General features: G+C 61.3%; 1 protein-coding gene across 1 annotated transcript; it reads right to left on the bottom strand.

The window, feature by feature from the left end:
- Positions 1-6,636: 6,636 nt before the first annotated feature.
- Positions 6,637-17,770, bottom strand: ALLC (allantoicase). Its single transcript, XM_054728330.1, has 12 exons — positions 17,663-17,770; positions 16,929-17,023; positions 15,914-15,964; positions 15,481-15,568; positions 14,769-14,894; positions 13,404-13,483; positions 12,351-12,483; positions 11,254-11,409; positions 10,837-10,910; positions 10,249-10,357; positions 7,925-8,049; positions 6,637-6,955 (listed from the first exon to the last, which is right to left on the bottom strand). Exons 2-12 carry the CDS (start codon positions 17,016-17,018, stop codon positions 6,749-6,751), a joined length of 1,239 nt encoding a protein of 412 aa, XP_054584305.1. The 5' UTR covers positions 17,019-17,023; positions 17,663-17,770; the 3' UTR covers positions 6,637-6,748.
- Between the last annotated feature and the right edge of the window lie 2,102 nt (positions 17,771-19,872).

Here is a 19,872-nt window from a genome sequence, read left to right as displayed (position 1 = left end):
ATCGATGTTTCTCTCTCATCGATGTTTCTAACTCTCTATCCCTCTCCCTTCCTCTCTGTGGAAATCAATAAAATATATTTAAAAAAAAAAAAGAATGGGAAGGAGCCCGGCCAGTGTGGCTCAGTGGGTGAGTGTTGACCTGTGAACCAGGAGGTCAGGGTTCGATTCCCGGTCGGGGAACGTGCCTGGGTTGTGGGCTCGATCCCCAGTGGGGGGCGTGCAGGAGGCAGCCGATCCATGATTCTCTCTCCTCGTTGACGTTTCTATCTCTCTCTCCCTCTCCCTTCCTCTCTGAAATCAACAAAAATATATTTAAAATAAATAAATAAATACCACTCTCTCTAAAAGTCAATGGAAAAAATAATCCTTGGGTGAGGCTGAACAATACGTGTAATTTATAAACTTTAATTCTGCGTCTGAAAAAATACCAGAAACTCCCTCCCAGTCTAACAAGATCGAGTTGTAGGAGAAGACTTTTCCGACTAATTTAGCGCCTTCTGTGCATAAACAGTCGATTGACACGGAAAAACGGATAAAGGGACCTTTGACTTCAGCAAAGCGTTTGGCTGAGCTGCTCCTGGAAAAACCCACAGGACCCGTGTGGTTGAGGCACGACTTCCGGCTCCGACTTCCGCGGTCACGCCACATCCGTGTCACCTCCCGGGTCCCACGTCGCCCTTTCCGGGGAGTGAGGGGCTCCCAGCTCCGAGTGAGGAATAAGGGGACACACAACATTACCGCCGCACGTAGAACCGTCTCCTCCCGTCACCCAGACGGCGCCGCGGCGGGAAGGGCCGAGGAGACGCTGCTCAGGGCTGGGCTGCACACCCCACAGGCCCCCGGCCCGGCCGCCGCGCCCCACGGGGTCTGGGCCGTGAAGACCGCGGCAGGCGGGGTCCCTGCCGGGGGCGGCTGTGGGGACATGAGGGACACGGTGCTGAGACCTGACGGACCCGGCTCGGCCGTCAGCCTTCCCGGCGGGCGCGGGGAGAGCGGCGAGGCCGTACTTCACCGTGACGGGCGCCGTAATGAATAATTAAACGCCTAATAGCATCAGCTTTGGTGAAAAATGAGCGTTTTACAGCGGGTGGACCCGAGTCTGTCTGTTGGGTTGTGGGCGTCGCCGGGAAGGGGAGGGGGCGCTAATGAAATGAACGCTGTTCCCACGGCCGAGCCGGGCGGCCCCGATGCTGAGGATCTTTCCAGAACCCGCGGTGACCCCGCCACGGTGACCCCGACACGGTGACCCCGCCACGGCAAGAATGTCTCCTCGGGGTGAGGGCACCGCTCCTCCGAGGGTCCCCCACCTCCGAGGGTCCCCCACCTCGGCCTGGGGCACGTCCATCCCGCAGCCGGGCCCCTCCTGGAGTCACAGCTGCTCCCGGGAAGAGGAAGGCCCCCCGAGACCCTTCACCCCCCTTCCAACGACGGAGAGACTCTCCCTCCCACGCAGGAGGCCTCGCCGGGACCTGCGCTTTCGCTCACTCACTCCCTCCCTCCCTCCAACCGGCGGAAAGCGCAGCCGTTCCCTAGAAGGTCCCCCGGGGGGGGGGGCATTTAGCGTAGAGAGGAGCCCCGGCCGGGGCTCGTGTGGGAGGCAACCAATTGATGAGCCTCCCTCTCTCTCTCTCCCCCCACTCCCTTCCACTCACTTTAAAAATTAATGGGAAAGACATCCTTGGGTGAGGGTTAACAAACGATAATAAATAATGAATGAATGAATGAGTGAATGAGTGAGTGAATGAATGAGTGGGGAGGAGAGGTCCGCGGGGGCCGGCAGAGGCTCTGTCTGAGGTGAGCACACGTGATCATAGGCGAACACGCGTGCTCATTGTTTCCTGTGCACCTGCTGACTGACTGCTGATCTGTGGGGACGAGGGGTCAGGAGTGTCGTGCGGCCGGCGGGAAATCATTTCTGCAGGAAGCACCGCGTTAGAGGACACGGGACAGCCCGGCCTGGGCCCTGACCTCCTGGTTCACAGGTCGGCGCTCAGCCCGAGCCACGCGGCCGGACAAAATTACCGTGTTTCAATGGCATCTCTGTCCCTGCCGCCAGCTGCTGGAACCCCCAAAGGTGGGCGTGCCCCCCAAGTCGGCTGCTGTCGGCCGAACCCCAGCCCGGCGGGGGCGGGAGCCTCCAGTTTTCCTCGGTGAGAGCCTCGGCTCAAGAAATAAGCAGTGACCCCGTGGCCACATTGAAGGAGCCCCTGCTCCCAGCCCTCGGCTCCCGGACCCGGGCCGGAGGGTGTGGACAGCCGGCATTCCAGGTCTGCACGGCGGGGCCCAGGCCGGGGGGAGCAGTAATTACAGGGGCTCCGCGGCCTCGGGCAGTTACTGACGAGAGCCCAGGAATTCAGGGCCGATTAGGATCTTGACGGATGTCAGAGCAGGCGGCCGAGGCGGCAGGAAAGGAATGCTCTGCCCCTTTAAGGGCCTGTTCCCTCCATCGCTTCTCAGGCCGTTTTCTCTTCTCCATCTCCCTCCTCCAGGTTCTGCCGCTCTCACTGGCTCGGACCAGCCCCGGACCCGTCAGAGGACCCGGGAGGGCGTGTCTGTCCGTGTCGGTGACCACACCTGAGAGACACCGGCTGCTTCAGTTTTATATTTTTTATGTTTTTATTGGTGTCAGAGAGGAAGGGAGAGGGAGACCCATCAGTGATGGAGAATCACGGACCGGCTGCCTCCTGCACGCCCCCTACTGGGCATCAAGCCTGCAACCCAGGCCTGTGCCCTGACCGACCGGGAACCGAACCCTGACCTCCTGGTTCATGGGTCAATGCTCAGCCACGGAGCCACACCAGCCAGGCTCTCTTTCTTTTCTTTTCATATCTTTTCTAACCAAAGAATAAGGTAAGAAACTCTGCTCTGAATCAAAATGGGTAATTTAACTGATTTCCTGTATTTGAGCTGAGAAAATAAAGTTGTTAGCTATCCTGGCAAAATGAACCAGTTCCGAGAAATTAAGCACCTGTGTGAGGGAGGAAGAAACCTCCCTCTCCTTCCCACGGATCCTTCCGCCGGTCTATGACTTAAACCGACATGAGACAGAGCAGCGAGAGGAAGCACCGCGCTGAGTTACATCTGTGCACACGGGAGCCCCGTACGTGAGAGCCCCCACACGTATTACATCCGTGCACACGGGAGCCCCATACGTGAGAGCCCCCACACGTATTACATCTGTGCACACGGGAGCCCCATACGTGAGAGCCCCCACACGTATTACATCTGTGCACACGGGAGCCCCATACGTGAGAGCCCCCACACGTATTACATCTGTGCACACGGGAGCCCCATACGTGAGAGCCCCCACACGTATTACATCCGTGCACACGGGAGAGCGCTGGAGCCCCCACGGAGGAGGCTCGGATGGGAGGCTGTGGAGGACGAGGTAAGAGGAGGAGATGCACACCCAGTGAAGTACGACTTGGCCACGGAAAAGTGCGAACTCTCCTCATTCGCAGGCGTGGCTGGACCTAGAGCCGTGGTCGGAAAACTGCGGCTCGCGAGCCACATGCGGCTCTTTGGCCCCTTGAGTGTGGCTCTTCCACAAAACACCACGGCCTGGGCGAGTCTATGTTGAAGAAGTGGTGTTAGAAGAAGTTTGAGTTTAAAAAATTTGGCTCTGAAAAGAAATTTCAATCGTTGTCCTGTTGGTATTTGGCTCTGCTGACTAATGGGTTTGCCGACCACTGACCTAGAGGATGTTGTGCTCAGTTAAATAGACAGAGAAAGACAGATTCCACGTGAAATTTAAAATAAATATAAATGAGCAGAAGAAACAGACAAATTCAAGAACAGACGTTCTTTGCTAGAGGGGAGGGGAGGGGAGGGGAGGGGAGGGGAGAAAGGTAAAGGGATTCCCGGCCGGTGCAATTATTTTTTATTCAGAAATTATTTTTGAAAAATAATTTTTTTAAATGTAGCATAGGCTACAGTAAAAAAAACAAAAACAAAAAAACGTTAATTTTAAAAAGTAAAACTTGAAAACTGCCTGGCCAGCGTGGCTCAGTAGGTTGAGCATCAACCTATGAACCAGGAGGTCAGGGTTCGATTCCCGCTCAGGGCACAGGCCCGGGTTGCGGGCTCATCCCCAGTGGGGGGCGTGCAGGAGGCAGCCGGTCCAGGATTCCCTCTCATCATTGATGTCTCTCTCTCCCTCTCCCTTCCTCTCTGAAATCCATAAAAAAATATTTTTAAAAAAGATTTAATCTTTAAAAAAAAAAAGAGTAACTACTGCTAGCAACGATGTGCGTTATGGATTTGATTTGTTAGAAGAAAATATTTTCCAGAAATTTTCCCCAGGAATCAGGGCAGAGTCACCGGGCGGCGGAGCGGCACCGAGGAAGCTGGTGGCTGTCTTCGGAACAGGATGCTGGATCCTCGCGCCCTACGCACCTGAGCTCACGCCACAGGTGGGACGTGCGAGGAAAACACGTGTGGGGCACTGAGGCCCAGGTGCGGGGTCGGAGAACGCCCCGGGGTGCTGAGGACCGAACCCCCGCACGCCCGACTCCGTGCCCAGCCCATGCCCTCTGATGTGGTTCCGATAGCCTTTCCCAGAGCCCTGGCGGGCACGCCCTCGGGGGCCGGACACCCCTCGTTCTCTCTAACCCGGGGCAGCCCTGTGCGTGGGCAGGGACCACGCCAGGCACAGGGCGGGACGTGGATAATGGGCCTCTTGCCAAGGACCCATCACCCTTCCCTTTATGGGTTCCAGATGTGCGCCAGCCCAATCAGCCGCCGGAGCAATAATTATTTGCAGGTGCAAGTGATGGGAGCCTGTGACAGAGGAGACTGGGGGGGCCCTGCAGCCCCGAACCCCGCTGGGCCGGGCTGCTGGGGCCCCCGAGCCGGCCTCCCCTCGGGGTGGGTCATCCTCCACGTCTATTCTCCAAGGGTCTCTAGGACTCGGAAATAACGTGGGGGGACGCCCGGGGTCCCCGCTCCTCGGCCGTCAGGGGGGTGGCAGCTGTTCCTCCTCCAGGGGGAAGGGACGGCCCGAAGGAGGGCACCGAGCTGGACGACACGGAAGCACTGTTCCCAGAGAAGCAGGCCGCGTGGGAGGCTCAGGCCGGAAACCCCTGCACCTGGGCGGCCGGGGAGGCTTTGTCCTGACCAGGTGGAGAGAAGGAGAAAAACAACAAAAATGCTGCTCCTCAGTCGGTGGAGCCATACTGCCATCTAGTGGTCAGGTCGCCCATTGCACCCTCTGAATTCACCCATCAACATAGAAAATGGAACAGATGCACCGTGTGGCCGAACCGATGTTTACTGAGAAACTAGAGCCCGTTAGCAGCTGTTATGCTGGACATTACAGACGTTAACCCACCAGAACCAGCCTCTCAAAACAGTGACAGCCCGGCCGGCGTGCGTGGCTCAGGGGTTGAGCATCGACCTATGAACCAGGAGGTCACGGTTGGATCCCTGGTCAGGGCCCAGGCCCAGGTTTAGGGCTCCATCCCATGTGGGGTGTGCAGGAGGCAGCCGATCCATGGTTCTCTCTCATCGTTGATGTCTCTCTCTCCCTCTCTCTCTCTCTCTCTTCCTCTCTGAAATCAATAAAAAAGTATATTTTTTAAAAACACAGCAGGTCCCTCCTGGAGGCGCCTCCCACTCTCCCTGCCTGTTTGGAAGTAACCGCTGAGCCCGGGAGCCCAGCACGCGGGCACGCGGGTCTGTTTCCAGTGACGTCGCGTTTGGGCCGGGGAGCCCAGTCTGGGCGGCGGCCAGGCCCTCGTTCGCCCGCTGGGCCGGCTGGAAAGCTAAGAAGGGGGGAGGGGAAATGTCCTCTGATTCACAGACAGGGAATTACCGCCATAACCCACGTGGCAGATGGGGCCACAGGCAGAGTCCCCCCTGCACCTGTGCTTCCGTCCTGAAGGCCTGTGGGAATTACCGTTACATCGAGAACGGCTTCAAACACGGCCTGTTTGTACCGTAGGAAACAAATCCTCGTCAGGCCTCTGTCTGCTGGCCGTGCTGTGCTCCGTGCCCCGGGCTTCCAAACGAGATGAAAACCCGAGACTCTAAAAATGTACCGTCCCCTTGCCCAGGGCCTTATGCTTCCTCGTCTTCATTATTTATGTTTTTCCAGCATCACCGAGTGACTGAGAACCTTTCCCGGTAACAGCCCTCCTTCCGCGGGACCACGGCGCGCTCAGGGCCCTTCAACGAAATTCCCTCTCGGCAAACAGCGCCCTGGTGAACGGTTCCCAGTCGGGGGCGTGAACTGCGGCGCTGTGGCAGGTTCAGGGGCACGTTAAATTCTCCGACGCACCTGCGCCCGCGGGTGTGAGCGAAGGGTACGGTCACATATGACAGCCAGACAGCGCAGGGCTGTGCCCGGGGCTCTCGCTGGGTCTGAGGCGCGTGGAGCGTGAATGTTTTAAAGCCCACGTGAGATCACACCCTGGGGGAGGGCGTATTTCTTCGTGAAGACAACTGAGTGACGGACGCCGGTGGCCGTGCCGGGCGTCCTGCCGCTGGATCCACACAGACGGAGGCGTGGGCACTGTCAGCGTCCCGCCGCGTCACACGGGAGAAGTCGTCCCTGCAGACCGGCCCGTCGCGGCTCCGGCCACGCCTCTACCCGCCCGCCCGCCCGTCCGTCCTGGCGACGTCACGGACGACAGCGTGTGTGCGAGACCACTTTATTCAACCACCGGGAACGCCGCCGATCTGGGAAAGACTGGTTGCCCGACCCTTCCCACGGTTCCGGTGTCGCTGCGTGCCGCCCGCCGCCGCGGGGCTACAGGCTGGACCGGAAGCCCGCCTTCACCGAGAACCTCATCATGGGCTTGTCCCGGGGCCGCAGGAGGCAGATGGAGCTGGGGAAGCCCCGCAGCCGCAGGCGGCCCACGCCCCCGTCCGGGCGGATGGTGAGCCTCGCGTGGGTCACCACGTCCTGAAGCTCGGGCGTCAGGCTGTCGAACACCTGGGCTGCGCTGGGAGCGAGCTGGGGGGAGCGGAGAGCGGCCCTGAGACCCGGGGCAGACGCTCAGCCGCTCTCTCCCCGGGGGCCTCAGAAGACAAAGGCCTCCCCATAACCACGCGGCGCCCAGAGACCTGCGTGCAGGGGAGGAAGCCCAGGACGGGGGTGCTCACGGTTAACCCAGCGGCCCGGCCGGCGTGGCTCAGGGGTTGAGCCTCCACCTATGAACCAGGGGTCACGGGTTCCATTCCCCATCGGGGCACAGGCCCGGGTTGCAGTCCCCAGTGGGGGGCGTGCAGGAGGCAGCTGATCAGTGATTCTCTCTCCTCATGGATGTTTCCATCTCCCTCTCCCTCTCCCTTCCTCTCTGAAATCAATAAAAAACGTTTATAAAATATTCAGTGAAGTGGACAGACTGATAAGAAAAACAAGTGGCCGAGGTGTCCGGGGAGCAGCCCTCGCCCTCAGCGCTGCCCACAGGGACCCCCCCTCCTGGGTCAGAGGCGGCGCCCGGCACCTCGGCCCAGCCCTGGGTGCACACCGTCCCGGCTCCGGCAGCGGGTCACCCTCCTGAGGGCGATGGAGCGAGAAACTGCTCTGCAGACAGGGAGGGAGGGATTTACAACAAAACGTGATTGCTAGGTGTGCACAGCTTCGACGAATGGCTATTCTTCCGCTGATCTTTTCAGGGAGAGTGGGAGAGAGAGGGAAAGACAGAGAGAAACTTCCACGTGAGAGGAACGCATCGACCGGTTGCCTCCTGCACGCGCCCCGACCAGGGCCCAGGCCGGGGAGGAGCCTAAAACCGAGGTGCGTGCCCTCGGCTGGAGTTGAACCCGGGACCCCCTACCCACTGAGCCGCATTGGCGAGGGCCGGCGCCCGGCCTCTTATCACATTACTGCGCCGCTGCGGGTCGACAGGCTCGTGCGCGTTCCGGCTGACGTGGCGGGAGGCCGTGCGGGACGGGCTGGGGACGCCGCGGGGGCGCTCACCTTCGTGGCCGGGAGCAGCGCCTTCCACCGGTGGCCGGGCAGCTCCCACTGCTGCCGCACCATGTCCTCCTCCTCCTGGGCCGTCAGGATGCAGCCGTCCAGGCGGCAGCTGGCCGGGGAGCTGCCTGCGGGACAGGAGAGGGGCTTTCGCACGCGGCACCGGCTCGGCCCCGACACGGAGACGCCGGCCGCGGCACCCGGAGGCCGCGGTGGGGTCCCCTCAGGGCCGGGCGGGGTGGGGGCTCGGTCCCCGTGGGGGCGGGCAGGAGGCAGCTGATGGGTGTCTCTCTCTCTCCTCTCCCTTCCTCTTTCTCTAAAGTCAATTTGAAAAACATATTTAAACACAAAACAAACAGACTCAGAGCGACGAAGACCGGAGGGAGGGAGGGAGGGAGGGAGGGGTGAGGGGCGGGCGCATAGCCAACAACACTGTGTAAGTTTCCTGGAGACCCGAGCGGGGCTCACGCCGCGAGCTGTAAAAACGTCAGGCGCGTGCGGCGCGCCCGGAATCAAACAAGAGAAGATTGTCCGCCGACGGCGTGTCGATAAAACGCGTTTTCTTAAGAAGCTCCGTCCAGAGGCACCACATCACCCCGTCTCCCAAAAGCAGTTCCAGTCGGGCCTTCCTGACGGGACGGGCTCCCTCCCCGCACGGGAGCCGACGCCCCTCCCGCTGCGCGGCGTGGACGTGGGGTTAGCCCGTGAGGGGCCCTTTAAGAGCCAGGCATCCCCGGTGTGACCGTAAACCGCCACCATAGATGCAGAGACGGCGAAACGACCCGAGGCACGTGCTTGTCGAAATGTCACCGGCGGCCCGGCAGGTGAGGCTCCACGGTCAGGGCGCCATCCTGGGCACCAAAGGGTCTCGGGTTCGAGTCCCGTCAGGGCACATACCCCGCTTGTGGGCTTGATTCCCAGTCGGGGCGCATACGGGAGGCAACTGACCTGTTTCTCTCTCCCTCCCCCTCTCTTCCTCTCTCTCTAAAATCAATCAAAACATGTCCTTGGGTGAGGGTTAAAAATACATATTTACCGAACAAATAACAAAGGCTGAGTAACCTCTTCTGAACGTTCTTAAATAAGGACACGTGAATGTATAGAACATGAGGGGAGCTTGTCCAAATATTGTTTTTTACTATGAAAGTGAGCAGAGTTTAAAATCTCCAGCTCATTTGTCCTAGAAGACCAGCCTCAAGAAGAAATGGTCACCCTCCCCATCCCGGCCTCCATCCCGGCCTCCATCCCAGCCTCCATCCCGGCCTCCATCCCGGGCCTCCACCCTGGCCTCCATCCCAGCCTCCATCCCGGAGCCTCCATCCCGGGGCCTCCATCCCAGCCTCCATCCCGGGGCCTCCATCCCGGGGCCTCCATCCCAGCCTCCATCCCGGGGTCTCCATCCCGGGGCCTCCATCCCAGCCTCCATCCCGGGGCCTCCATCCCAGGCCTCCATCCCGGGGCCTCCATCCCGGGGCCTCCATCCCGGCCTCCATCCTGGGGCCAAACCACGGAGCACCGCACAGGCCCTTTCCAAATGGGACTCGGGGTCCCCAGTAAAAAGCTCACAGCATCGAAGAGTCTCCTGTGAGTTTTGGGGTCACCCCGTTCAATCCTGACATTTTATAAACGGGGAGACCAGAGCACAAACCGTTAAAGCAACTCACGTGAGGTTCCACCGCGGGCGAGTGGAAGCCAGGCCCACGGTCCTGAGCCCCACCCCCCCCACCTGATCACATGGCTTTTTTAAAGTGTATATATTAGATATTAGAGGCCCGGTGCACGACATTGGGGGAGGGGGGTCCCCTCAGCCTGCCCTGCACCCTTTAGCAGTCCAGGAGCCCTCGGGGGATGTCCGACTGACGGCTTAGGCCCGCTCCCAGCCTAAGCCGTCAGTCGGACATCCTTAGGGCTGCTGCAGAGCCCGCCAACTGCGCTCACCAACAGTGAGCCCGGCTTCTGGCTGAGCGGAGCTCCCCCTGTGGGAGCGCACTGACCACCAGTGGGCAGCTCCTGCATTGAGTGTCTGCCCCCTGGTGGTCAGTGCGTGTCATAGCGACCAGTCGCTCCACGGTTGGGTCAATTTGCATATTACCCTTGTATTATATAGGCTATTTTATTTCAGAGAGGAAGGGAGAGGGAGAGAGATGGAAACATCAATGCTGAGAGAGAATCACTGACCGGCTGCCTCCTGCACGCCCCCCACTAGGGATTGAGCCAATCAAACGCGGGACCCTTCGGTCTCAGGCTGACGCTCTATCCACTGAGCACACTGGCTCGGGCCCTGGGTCAGGCCGATGAAGCGCATTTCCTCGTGGCGTTACAGTTACCTTTAAAGTGCGTCGTGTCGATCTCCACCTGCGTCACCACTCCAGGGTGCGAGAGGCGGAAAACAGCCCACTCGCCCCCGAGGACGAGGAGGGCGCCGGTCTCGTCGCACTGGAACGCAAGGGGACACGCGTGAGCCCGCGGGTGCCACGCAGAACCCGCCCCGAAACCAGCGGGGAACCGTGTCGGCGGGAACCGTGTCACTTCCTTTACTCCTCACTATGAACATGGGATCTGGGCCCCGGTGTGTAAGCTGCCTGTGTCTGCTGCCTCCTGGCCATTTCTAAGTGCCTCACGCGGCCCGAGTTCCTGGGAGCCGGTACATGTCTGTAAACTCCCAGCATGCTCTTCTTCCCTTTTTTTTTTTTTGGTTACTCCTCCCCTGAGGGTATTTTTCCCACTGATTTTTAGAGAGTGTGTAAGGGAGGGGGGAGAGAGAGACATCAATGTGAGACGCACATCGATGGGTTGCCTCCCGCATGCGCCCCCACCGATGTGCCCTTGACCGGAATCGAACCCGAGACCCTCAGTGCACGGGCGAGGCGGTTTCCTGATGTGGAATGAAGCCGTGCGCGGCCTGGACGCCTCACCTGCAGCACGGGCGGCCTGTCGGGCCTCCTCGCCGTCACCCAGCCGTCGGCCGCCGACGTGGGCTGCCCGATGCCTGCGGGAAAGAGCGCAGCTGAGGGAGGCGCGTGGTTCATCTTCACCCGAGGACGCGCGCGGGGGGGGAGGGGGGGTCCCCCAGGCCCCGGGCGTCGCTGCGCGTCATCTCCCCTTCGGCTCGTGTTTCAGCCGCGTCGCGAACGGCCCGGGTGCGAGGCTGCACGTCTCCTTTCCGACCAGCTGCTTAAGCGGAACTAGCGCCACGACCTCCCGTCCTGAAGGCACCGGCCCCACAGACGGACGATCGGCCTCTTCCGCGTCAGGCGGCCCCTCAGACCACACTGGGGTCCCCGCCGCTGCCCGCACACCCCGGATAAGCGCCAGCCCGGGGCGCCCCTCACCTATCATTCTGTTGGGGTGCCCGAAAAGCGCGTTACTGAACCCCACACAGGCGCCCCCGCTGGCCATGGCCACCAGGTCTACCGGCTCTTTGGGGTCCGCGGACGCCCAGTCCTTGTGTCCGACGCCGTACACCCTGAGGCGTGCGATCCCACCGTCTGGAAAGGAGCGGAAGCAGCCGTTTGAGGCTCAGAAACCACCAAAGCCCTGACACCCCCCCATCCCCCCTCTCCCTCCCTCCCCACCCCCCACGTCGCTCCTGCGCTGCCCGGAGCCCCCGCCCCAGCTCCCCAAGGCCTCGTGCTCTGCGGTCTCCCCTGGCCTGGCGTGGCCTCAGAGCCCCCCACACCCCTCACAGTTACTCCAGAGCCTCATACGAAGCGTCCAGAATCCCTCGAGACGGAAGGCGGGTGCCCGGCTGCTGGAGTTGGTGGCGAGGAGGTGGGGTGGCGGGGTGGGGGGGGGGGGGTCTCTGAGATGATGAAGATGAGCTACGCTGACCGGTGCCGGGGGCACGTGCACATGTTCGCACACGAACACGAACACGGCATGGCAGTCTGAATGGGTGGCTGCCGGCGTGTGACGGCAGTAAAGCTGTGATGAAGTGCAGTTACCTGAGGGCCGTCTGCACGTCCCTCCCCAGCCGCCCACACGCCTGTGCGATCGATTCCAGAGTCCAGCCTCACCCAGCTTTTCCCTCACATCCTACCCCCCACCCCCACCCCGGACAGCGTTTGGCAAGTCCCTGTGGGTGAGGGCTGACGGGAGGACTTCCAGAGAACGAAAGGGAAACGCTAATCCTAACGTGCCGAGACACCGGTGACCAGGAGAGAGGGGGACGGCCCGGCCGGCTGGCTCAGGGGCTGAGCGTCCACCTAGGAGCAGGAGGTCCGGGTTCGACTCCCGGTCAGGGCACAGGCCCGGGTGTGGGCTCCACCCCCAGTGTGGGGCATGCGGGAGGCAGCCGATCCGTGATTCTCTCTCATCATGGGTGTTTCTCTCTCTCCTTTTTTTGAAGAAAGGGTGACTGCGTTTGGTGTTTTTAAACCTGCCGACATCAGACGCGGAAGGAAGGGCCGTGGCGATGGGCCCTGCTCACCTGGGAAGATGTTGAGTCTGACGTGCGTCCATTTCTGCTGGGAGTTGACCAGGAAGTAGTTGTGGCCGGAAGCAGGCATTCCGGGTCTCAGCTCTGTCCTGGGAACCAGATAGTCCCAGTCGTTGGACTGCAGCTGCGGGTGGACATGCAGTTAGCCCGGCTGCAGGGACGACGGTCCCTCCCCCGGGGCCGGGGCGGCGGCGGGGGGGGGGTGGGGGGCGGGCGGGGGGCTGGGGGTGAAGGCCTGGCCTGAGGCCCCGATGCCTTCCCCTCCAGGATTCTCAGGAAGGAGACGCCGGAATGGGGTGCGGACGTTCGAGTACAGCCCTGGGGCCTGCCCGGCCAGCGTGGCTCGGTGGTTGAGCATCGACCTATGAACCAGGAGGTCACTGGTTCACCCTGGCTGGTGTTGCTCAGTGGATAGAGCGTCGGCCAGCAGACTGGAGGGTCCCGGGTTCGATTCCAGGTACCTCGGTTGCAGGCTCCATCCCCTGCCCTGGTCGGGGCAAGTGTGGGAGGCAGCCAATGGGTGAGTCTCTCTCATCGATGTTTCTCTCTCTCTGTCTCCCCCCTCCCTTCCATTCTCCCTAAAAATCAGTGGGAAAATATCCTTGGATGAGGATGAACCAAGAGAGGTCACGGTTTCATTCAGGTCAGGGCCCAGGCCCGGGTGCGGGCTCCATCCCCAGCGTGAGGTGTGCAGGAGGCAGCAGATCCATGATTCTCCCTCATCATTGGTGTTTCTCTCTCTCCCTCTCCCTTCCTCTCTGAAATCAATAAAAATATATTTTAAACTATTCGTTTTATTAAATGCATCAGGCAGCACGTTCCCTGTCAAACCCCTATGAAAGGGTTTTACGGGGTCAGTTTCTCCTTTCAGCCCAGAGGGCGGCACCTGGGAGCCACGCAGGCACCGTGGGACCCGCCTGCCAGGCGGCCCCGGCAGGTGCCTGAGTGAGGCCTGCAGGGCGAGTCCCACCCCGTGCGGCGGGCGAGGCCTGCGGCCCCTCCTCGCGGTCCTCAGCCTCTGACGAGACCCGTCCGGCCACGCACCTTAGCGACAGCCTCAAACTCCTCGGCGGTGGCAGCCACTCCCAGCCGGACTCCTCTCTGTGGGATCGCTGGTTCTTTATCTGAAGTTAGAGCGACCGTTAGGGTTCAGGGTTCACATTCAAAATAAAAAAGAATCTGGGCTGGCCCAGCCGGCGCGGCTCAGGGGTGACCGTCAGCCTAGGAACCAGGAGGTCCGGGTTCGATCCCCGGTCGGGGCACAGGCCCGGGTTGCGGGCTCAATCCCCAATGGGGGGCGTGCAGGAGGCAGCCGATCCATCCTTCTCTCTCATCATTGATGTTTCTCTCTCTCCCTCTCACTTCCTCTCTGACGTCAATAAAACACATATTTGATGAATAAGTAAGCCCGCGCTCGTGGAGGGAGCGTGAGTCCCATCTTCCAGATAACACGAGGGCATTTCTTCGGTCAGAGCCGCCGTGGGAGCCGCTCGCCGTGCGGAGCGCGGGCAGCATTTCGGACGCCGCGCAGCGCCTGCGGGTCCGGCCGCTCGTCAGCAGAGCGGCTGTTCCCCAGCGAAGCCGCGCTTCCCGGACCTGGCCCCGGACCGGAGCGCTCACAGCGGCGCCTGGCGAGGGCGGGTCCAGGAGCTGCCTCCCGGGGCACCTGCCGCCGACCCACGACCCACGGGCGTGAGAAATAGAAGCAGAGGCACATGCCGGCCCAGAGACTGCGCGTCTGTCCTTAGGCATTTCCTGGTTGCAGTGACCTCTCCCATCACCACGGAACGTCCAGGGCCCCCCTCGCCCCCCGCCACTGCCTTTCGGGAGCGGGGCCGCGGACGCCACCATCTTTTAGCATCAATTCGCCAGCGGACATGACTGATGTTGCTCCGTACGTGTCTGTGCACACGCAGAATGGCACTTGTTCTCAAAAGTTACTTCTGGGACCAACGTCAGATGTTGCCGGTGACGGGCGGAAAAGACAGGTCTGCCTGAGGAGCCCTGTGCCTCGGGGCCCAGCCTCCCGCCCCCCACTCCCACCCCGCAGGAAGGCGCCCCGAAAGCCCGCGGCGCCGCGTCCCCGTGAGGGGCTGGTGGCTCACACCTGGCTGCGCCCCCACAGGTCCCACACGGCCTGCCACCCTCCCAGCCACCGGCCGGCCACAGGGACACCGGCACCTCTGGTGAGGTCTGAGGCGCGTGGGGATAACGCCATCTAACCGGGTCAGAGAACATCGCTAAGTTCACAATCGAAAACCACAGGGCGGGCATGGGAATCCGAGCTCGCAGGCCATGGCCGCCGAGAGGCCTTGACCGGCTGCTGAGCCCGTCTGGTTGGAAACGCACGGTCAGGGGGACGGCTGAGCCCCCGACCCCACAGCGGCCGGGTCAGAGGTCCCCACGCACCTTCTTCCACGTTGGCTGCCTGAATTGAAATGCGAGGGGCGTAGTCTCCCGCGAAGTAGGAAATGTCCACGTCCAGGCCCCGGATCAGGCCCGGGACCCCCAGCCTGATGACGCACCAGTCGTGACCTGGGGACGCACGCAGAGCGGCCCGTCAGAGGCGACAGGAGGAAACTAAAACCAAATGACTTGCCCAGCCGTGTGGCTCATGGTTGAGCATCAACCTATGGACCAGGAGGTCAGGGTTCGATTCCCATCAGGGCACAGGCCCGGGTTGCGGGCTCGATCCCCAGTGGGGGGCGTGCAGGAGGCAGCCGATCCATGATTCTCTCCCATCATTGATGTTTCTCTCTCTCTCCCCCTCTCCCTTCCTCTCTGACATCAATAAAACAACAACAGCCCTAGCTGGTTTGGCTCAGTGGATAGAGCGCTGGCTCTCTGAAGAGTCCCGGGTCCGATTCCAATCCAGGGCCTGAACCTCGGTTGCAGGCTCAGTCCCCGCCCTGGTCGGGGCTCCTGTGGGAGGCAGTCCACCCCTGTGTCTCTCACGTCGCTGTTCCCTCTGTCTCTCCCCCTCCCTCCACTCTCTCTGAAAATCAATGGAAAAGCATGCTCCGGTGAGGATTAACCAAAGCAAACACACACACACACACACAGAAGTCAGACCCCGTGTGCCGGCTCTCCACAGCCTGCTCAACCCGCTGGTACTGCTCACCTGGGATCCTCCTCCGTCTGGTCTCCCATCCGTCCGTCCACCTGCCAAACTCCGTGTATTTACGCTCTTCAAACCGTGGGCTGTCACTCTGAAGCGAAGAGGTCCCACAGGTCAGCAACGAACATCCGTGCTTAGTTTTAAAGAAACACGTCCTACACGCTGCTTATTAAGCGGGGAAACATTTTCCCAAAAATGCAAGATGTGCACCACTTGGCTCCCCAACGCGATTCCGACCCCCAACACAACGGGGCCCCAAAGCTCCGTGTCCCTCCTGAGCCTGCGCTGACTCCTACACGTGTCTGCTGTCCCACGCCAGGTCCCGGGGGGGGGGGGGGGGGGGGCAGCCCGTGACCCCGCCCCCGTCCGGGAGGGGGTGTGTTCCCGTGTCCTCGCAGCCCGTCAGCACCGCCTCTCCCTCTCCCGCTGAGGGTACCTTTATCAGGTTTTCTGCAGGAGCAAAAAAGTCATCTGTTGCAAACAAAATCTAGGCAAATGAAGGAAGAAGACAAAAGGACCGTAAGTTAAAAACCACTTCCTTTCAGCCCTCGGGAAACCTTATGAGCCGCGGTAAAAGGGAGCGTGGAATGGCCCCGGGGAGAGAAATGATGCACAGTTCAGCCTCCACGCTCTGTGTTTCCATTTCACCGCTGCCCGGCCCCCGGCCCCCCCCCCCGGCTCCCCTCCCACCCTCTTTTCTGCATCCCTTCGCCATCTGGACGCCCGGGCACTAACGTCCCACAAAATAGGCAGCTCGCCCGGCCGGCGGGGCTCAGGGGTTGAGCGTGTACCTATGATCCAGGAGGTCACTGTTCGATTCCCGGTCAGGGCACAGGCCTGGGTTGCGGGCTCGATGCCCAGTGGGAGGTGTGCAAGAGGCAGCTGGTCAGTGATTTGCTCTCATCATGGATGTTTCTCTCTCTCTCACCCTCTCCCTTCCTCTCTGAGGTCAATAAAGATATAAAAAATATAAAAATAAAAAGAAAAGAAAAAGAAACCCGGCCTGGGCCCTGACCGGGAATCGAACCGTGACCTCCTGGTTCACAGGTCAATGCTCACCCGCTGAGCCAGGCCGGCCGGGCAAAGCAGGGCATTGAGTGGGTCGGGTGGGGGCGGGGATGCTTTAACTTACACTAAGAACGCGCCCTGCCCGCTACTGAGATCTTAGCAAGTCCGCCCGCTGCTGGGCCTTTCTGCCTTGGCCACGCGGGGACCGGGCACCCTGCAGGGGTGGTGCCCGGGCCTCCAGGGCTCCCGCACGGCGGACGCCGCCCAGGCCGCGAGCACCGCACGGGACAGTGCGCTCTCTTCAGGGTGCAAGACGGCCTCTGCCTGCGGGGGGGCTCCCCGGGCGGGGCCTGCCGGTCCCTGCAGCTCAAACGGGTTTCTCGCAGCGCGTGGCCCCCATGCGGCCTCACGGCCGACCGTCCTCCCGACAGACACCCGCTCACCTTGCCTCCCACGGACTCGGACGCCATGTCGATCAGCTGGACGAAGTCCGGAGACCGGGCCAGCTTCCCCTCCCTGGGAGAGTCCACCATGTTTCCTGGGGGGCGGAGGGGGGGCGGTCAGCTCGGCTGTGCGGGCTCCAGCCCGGGTCAGAAGGGTTCAAACAACACGCACGCTGTCGCTGTCGGGTGGAGGGGCAGTGCCTCCCGCCCAGCGACCCTCCAGGTGGATTAAAAGGAACTTCAGCCGAAACCGGTTTGGCTCAGTGGATAGAGCGTCGGTCTGTGGACTGGAAGGTCCCGGGTTCGATTCCGGTCAAGGGCATGTACCTTGGTTGCGGGCACATCCCCCGTAGGGGGTGTGCAGGAGGCAGCTGGTCGATGTTTCTCTCTCATCGATATTTCTGACTCTCTATCCCTCTCCCTTCCTCTCTGTAAAAAATCGATAAAATATATTTTAAAAACAAAACAAAAAAACTTCAGCCCCAAAGGCGCAGCTCAGGGGGTGAGCGTCGACCTAGGAACCAGGAGGTCAGGGTTCGATTCCCGGTCAGGGCACAGGCCCGGGGTTGTGGGCTCGGTCCCCAGTGGGGGGCGTGCAGGAGGCAGCCGGCCCATGATTCTTTCATCATGGATGTTTCTCTCTCTCCCTCTCCCCTCCTCTCTGACACCAATAAACATGTATTTTAGAAATAATAATAAATACGTAAGTAAATACGTAGGCCGCGCCATCTCACCAGCAGCCGGGAGCCCGTGTCTAGGACTGGATTCCTTGTTCCGCAGATGCCAGCCAAGGTCTCATGGCGCTGCCCCGGGGCCCAGCAGGGAGAACTCCGGCCTGGCAGGGGAGCCTGGCTGTGCCGCTGATGTCACAAGGGCTGGGGAGGGGCTGGGGAGGGGCTGGGGAGGGGGTGGGGAGGGGCCCGGGGAGGGGCTGGGGAGGGGCCCGGGGAGGGGCCCGGGGAGGGGCTGCGGAGGGGGTGGGAAGGGGCTGGGGCGGGGCAGCCCCTCCCTGGAGAGGCCCGCGGTCCCTGCAGAAGCTCCTGTGGAGGGAGCGGAGGGAGCAGCCAGCTGGTCCGTCACAAACAGGGACCTGGGTCCCAGGCGCCGGGCCCTGAGGGAGGCCCTCCCCGGCCTGCGCTGAGCCCCTGCCTGGGCTGTCCCTGCCAGGGAGCCTGGCATCTAGAAGGCTCACCGCCCCGGTGCCGCGGCCACGGAAGACGGCTCCACAGCCAGTCCCAACCGTCTTCGGCTCACGGCACAGGAAGGCCTAAGATCCCGCGGCTCAACAACAGAAATACTGTTTGCCAATCTGGCCAGAAATAGCTGTGATTTTGATTGATTTACAAAAATATCTCTCTATATAAAAGCCTAAGCAACTGTTATGACCAGTAGACTGAACGAATGGTCAGCTGGTCACTGTGCCATGCAGACCACCGGGGGGCAGATGCTCAATGCAGGAGCTGCCCCCTGGTGGTCAGTGCGCTCCCACACCATCCTCCTGTGGTCCTTCCCCCGTGGCCGGCCAGCCCCCGATTGGCCCTGATCGGGACTGGGCGAGACGGCACCAATCAGCTTCAATCGCCAGCCAGGCGGAGGGACCCACCTGTGCACGATTTTGTGCACCGGTCCTCTAGTGTAATAATAATTACCTCCCTCTTTGCCCCAAAGTGACTTTTAAAGACTCAGATGCCTGTACTTGGACATAAGGATTTCTGGTCTCAAGAGCTAACCAATCAGATGCAACCTTATTATGCAATGTGACCAATAAGATGCGGTTCTATTGTAGGACCCACGTATGGCTGTACGGCTCCAGTCAGAGCAGTCAGGTCTGACGGCTATTTTGTGTTGGCTGTTGTCTTTTTTTTATTTATTTCACAGAGGAAGGGAGAGGAAGAGAGAGAATCATGGATCAGCTGCCTCCTGCACGGCCCACACGGGGGATCAAGCCCACACCCAGGCACTGACCGGGAATTGAACCCATGACCTCCTGGTTCCTAGGTTGAGGCTCACCCCCCGAGTCCCGCCAGCTGGGCCCTTTTTGCGGGACTGGGATTCTCCTGTCGGCGGCTGAGAAACGCCCGGCCCTTGGCTCCCACCCGCTGACCTGAAAGGGGCACACCTGGTGCCCTCCCCTGCCACCCTCCCCCACCCCCCACCCAGGAAGCATGGGCTCACGGTCCAGGACAGTCACTGAGGGGTCACCCCACGGAGAGCCACGTCCGAGTCCGGGTGCGGCAGGCCCATCGGACCATGGGGGCGGGGCCCAGACGCTGGAGGCCACTCAGCACCCACCAGCCCGAGCGCTGTCACCTTCCCTCACCCCCCGTCACCTCCCCTCACCCCCCGTCACCTCCCCTCACCTCCCGTCACCTGCCCTCCCCTCCCATCACCTGCCCTCACCTGCCCTCCCCTCCCATCACCTGCCCTCACCTCCCATCACCTGCCCTCCCCTCCCATCACCTCCCGTCACCTGCCCTTGCCTCCACCGAGACAGAGCTGTGCCCAGGGCTGCAGGGCATCGGGACCCAGACGCATGCCCATGCCCTAGAGCTCATCTTCCCACAACAGTCAGGCTGCCGGCTGGTCCTTTCCCTGACGCGTCCTGTGTGTCCCCTGTGGATGCTGCCCCCTGGGGACACGGACCGAGGCTGAGATCACAGGGACCGAGCCCAAGGATGCTCTGAAAGGGAGACCCTCCCCTGCCTGCCCTGGTTCTCCCTGCATCTCCCGCCTCTTTCTCTCTCTCTCTCTCACACACACAGAACACGCCACCCCCACCCCCTCATCGATGCAGCCAGATGCTTGGAGGGTTTAGTCACTGCAATGTCGCCCTCCCGCCACTGGGAGGCAGTGTGGCCATGCGGACCCGAGGTCACCCTGCTCACTGCGCTGCTGGGAGGGGTGGCCATGGCCAGGGGTGAGGCGTCCGTCTGTCCAACAGCCA

Source organism: Eptesicus fuscus, chromosome 16 (assembly GCF_027574615.1).
Source record: "Eptesicus fuscus isolate TK198812 chromosome 16, DD_ASM_mEF_20220401, whole genome shotgun sequence".
Lineage (NCBI taxonomy): Eukaryota > Metazoa > Chordata > Mammalia > Chiroptera > Vespertilionidae > Eptesicus > Eptesicus fuscus.
The sequence above is the reverse complement of the archived record's forward strand: the minus strand, read 5'-3'. Positions and strand labels throughout refer to the sequence as shown.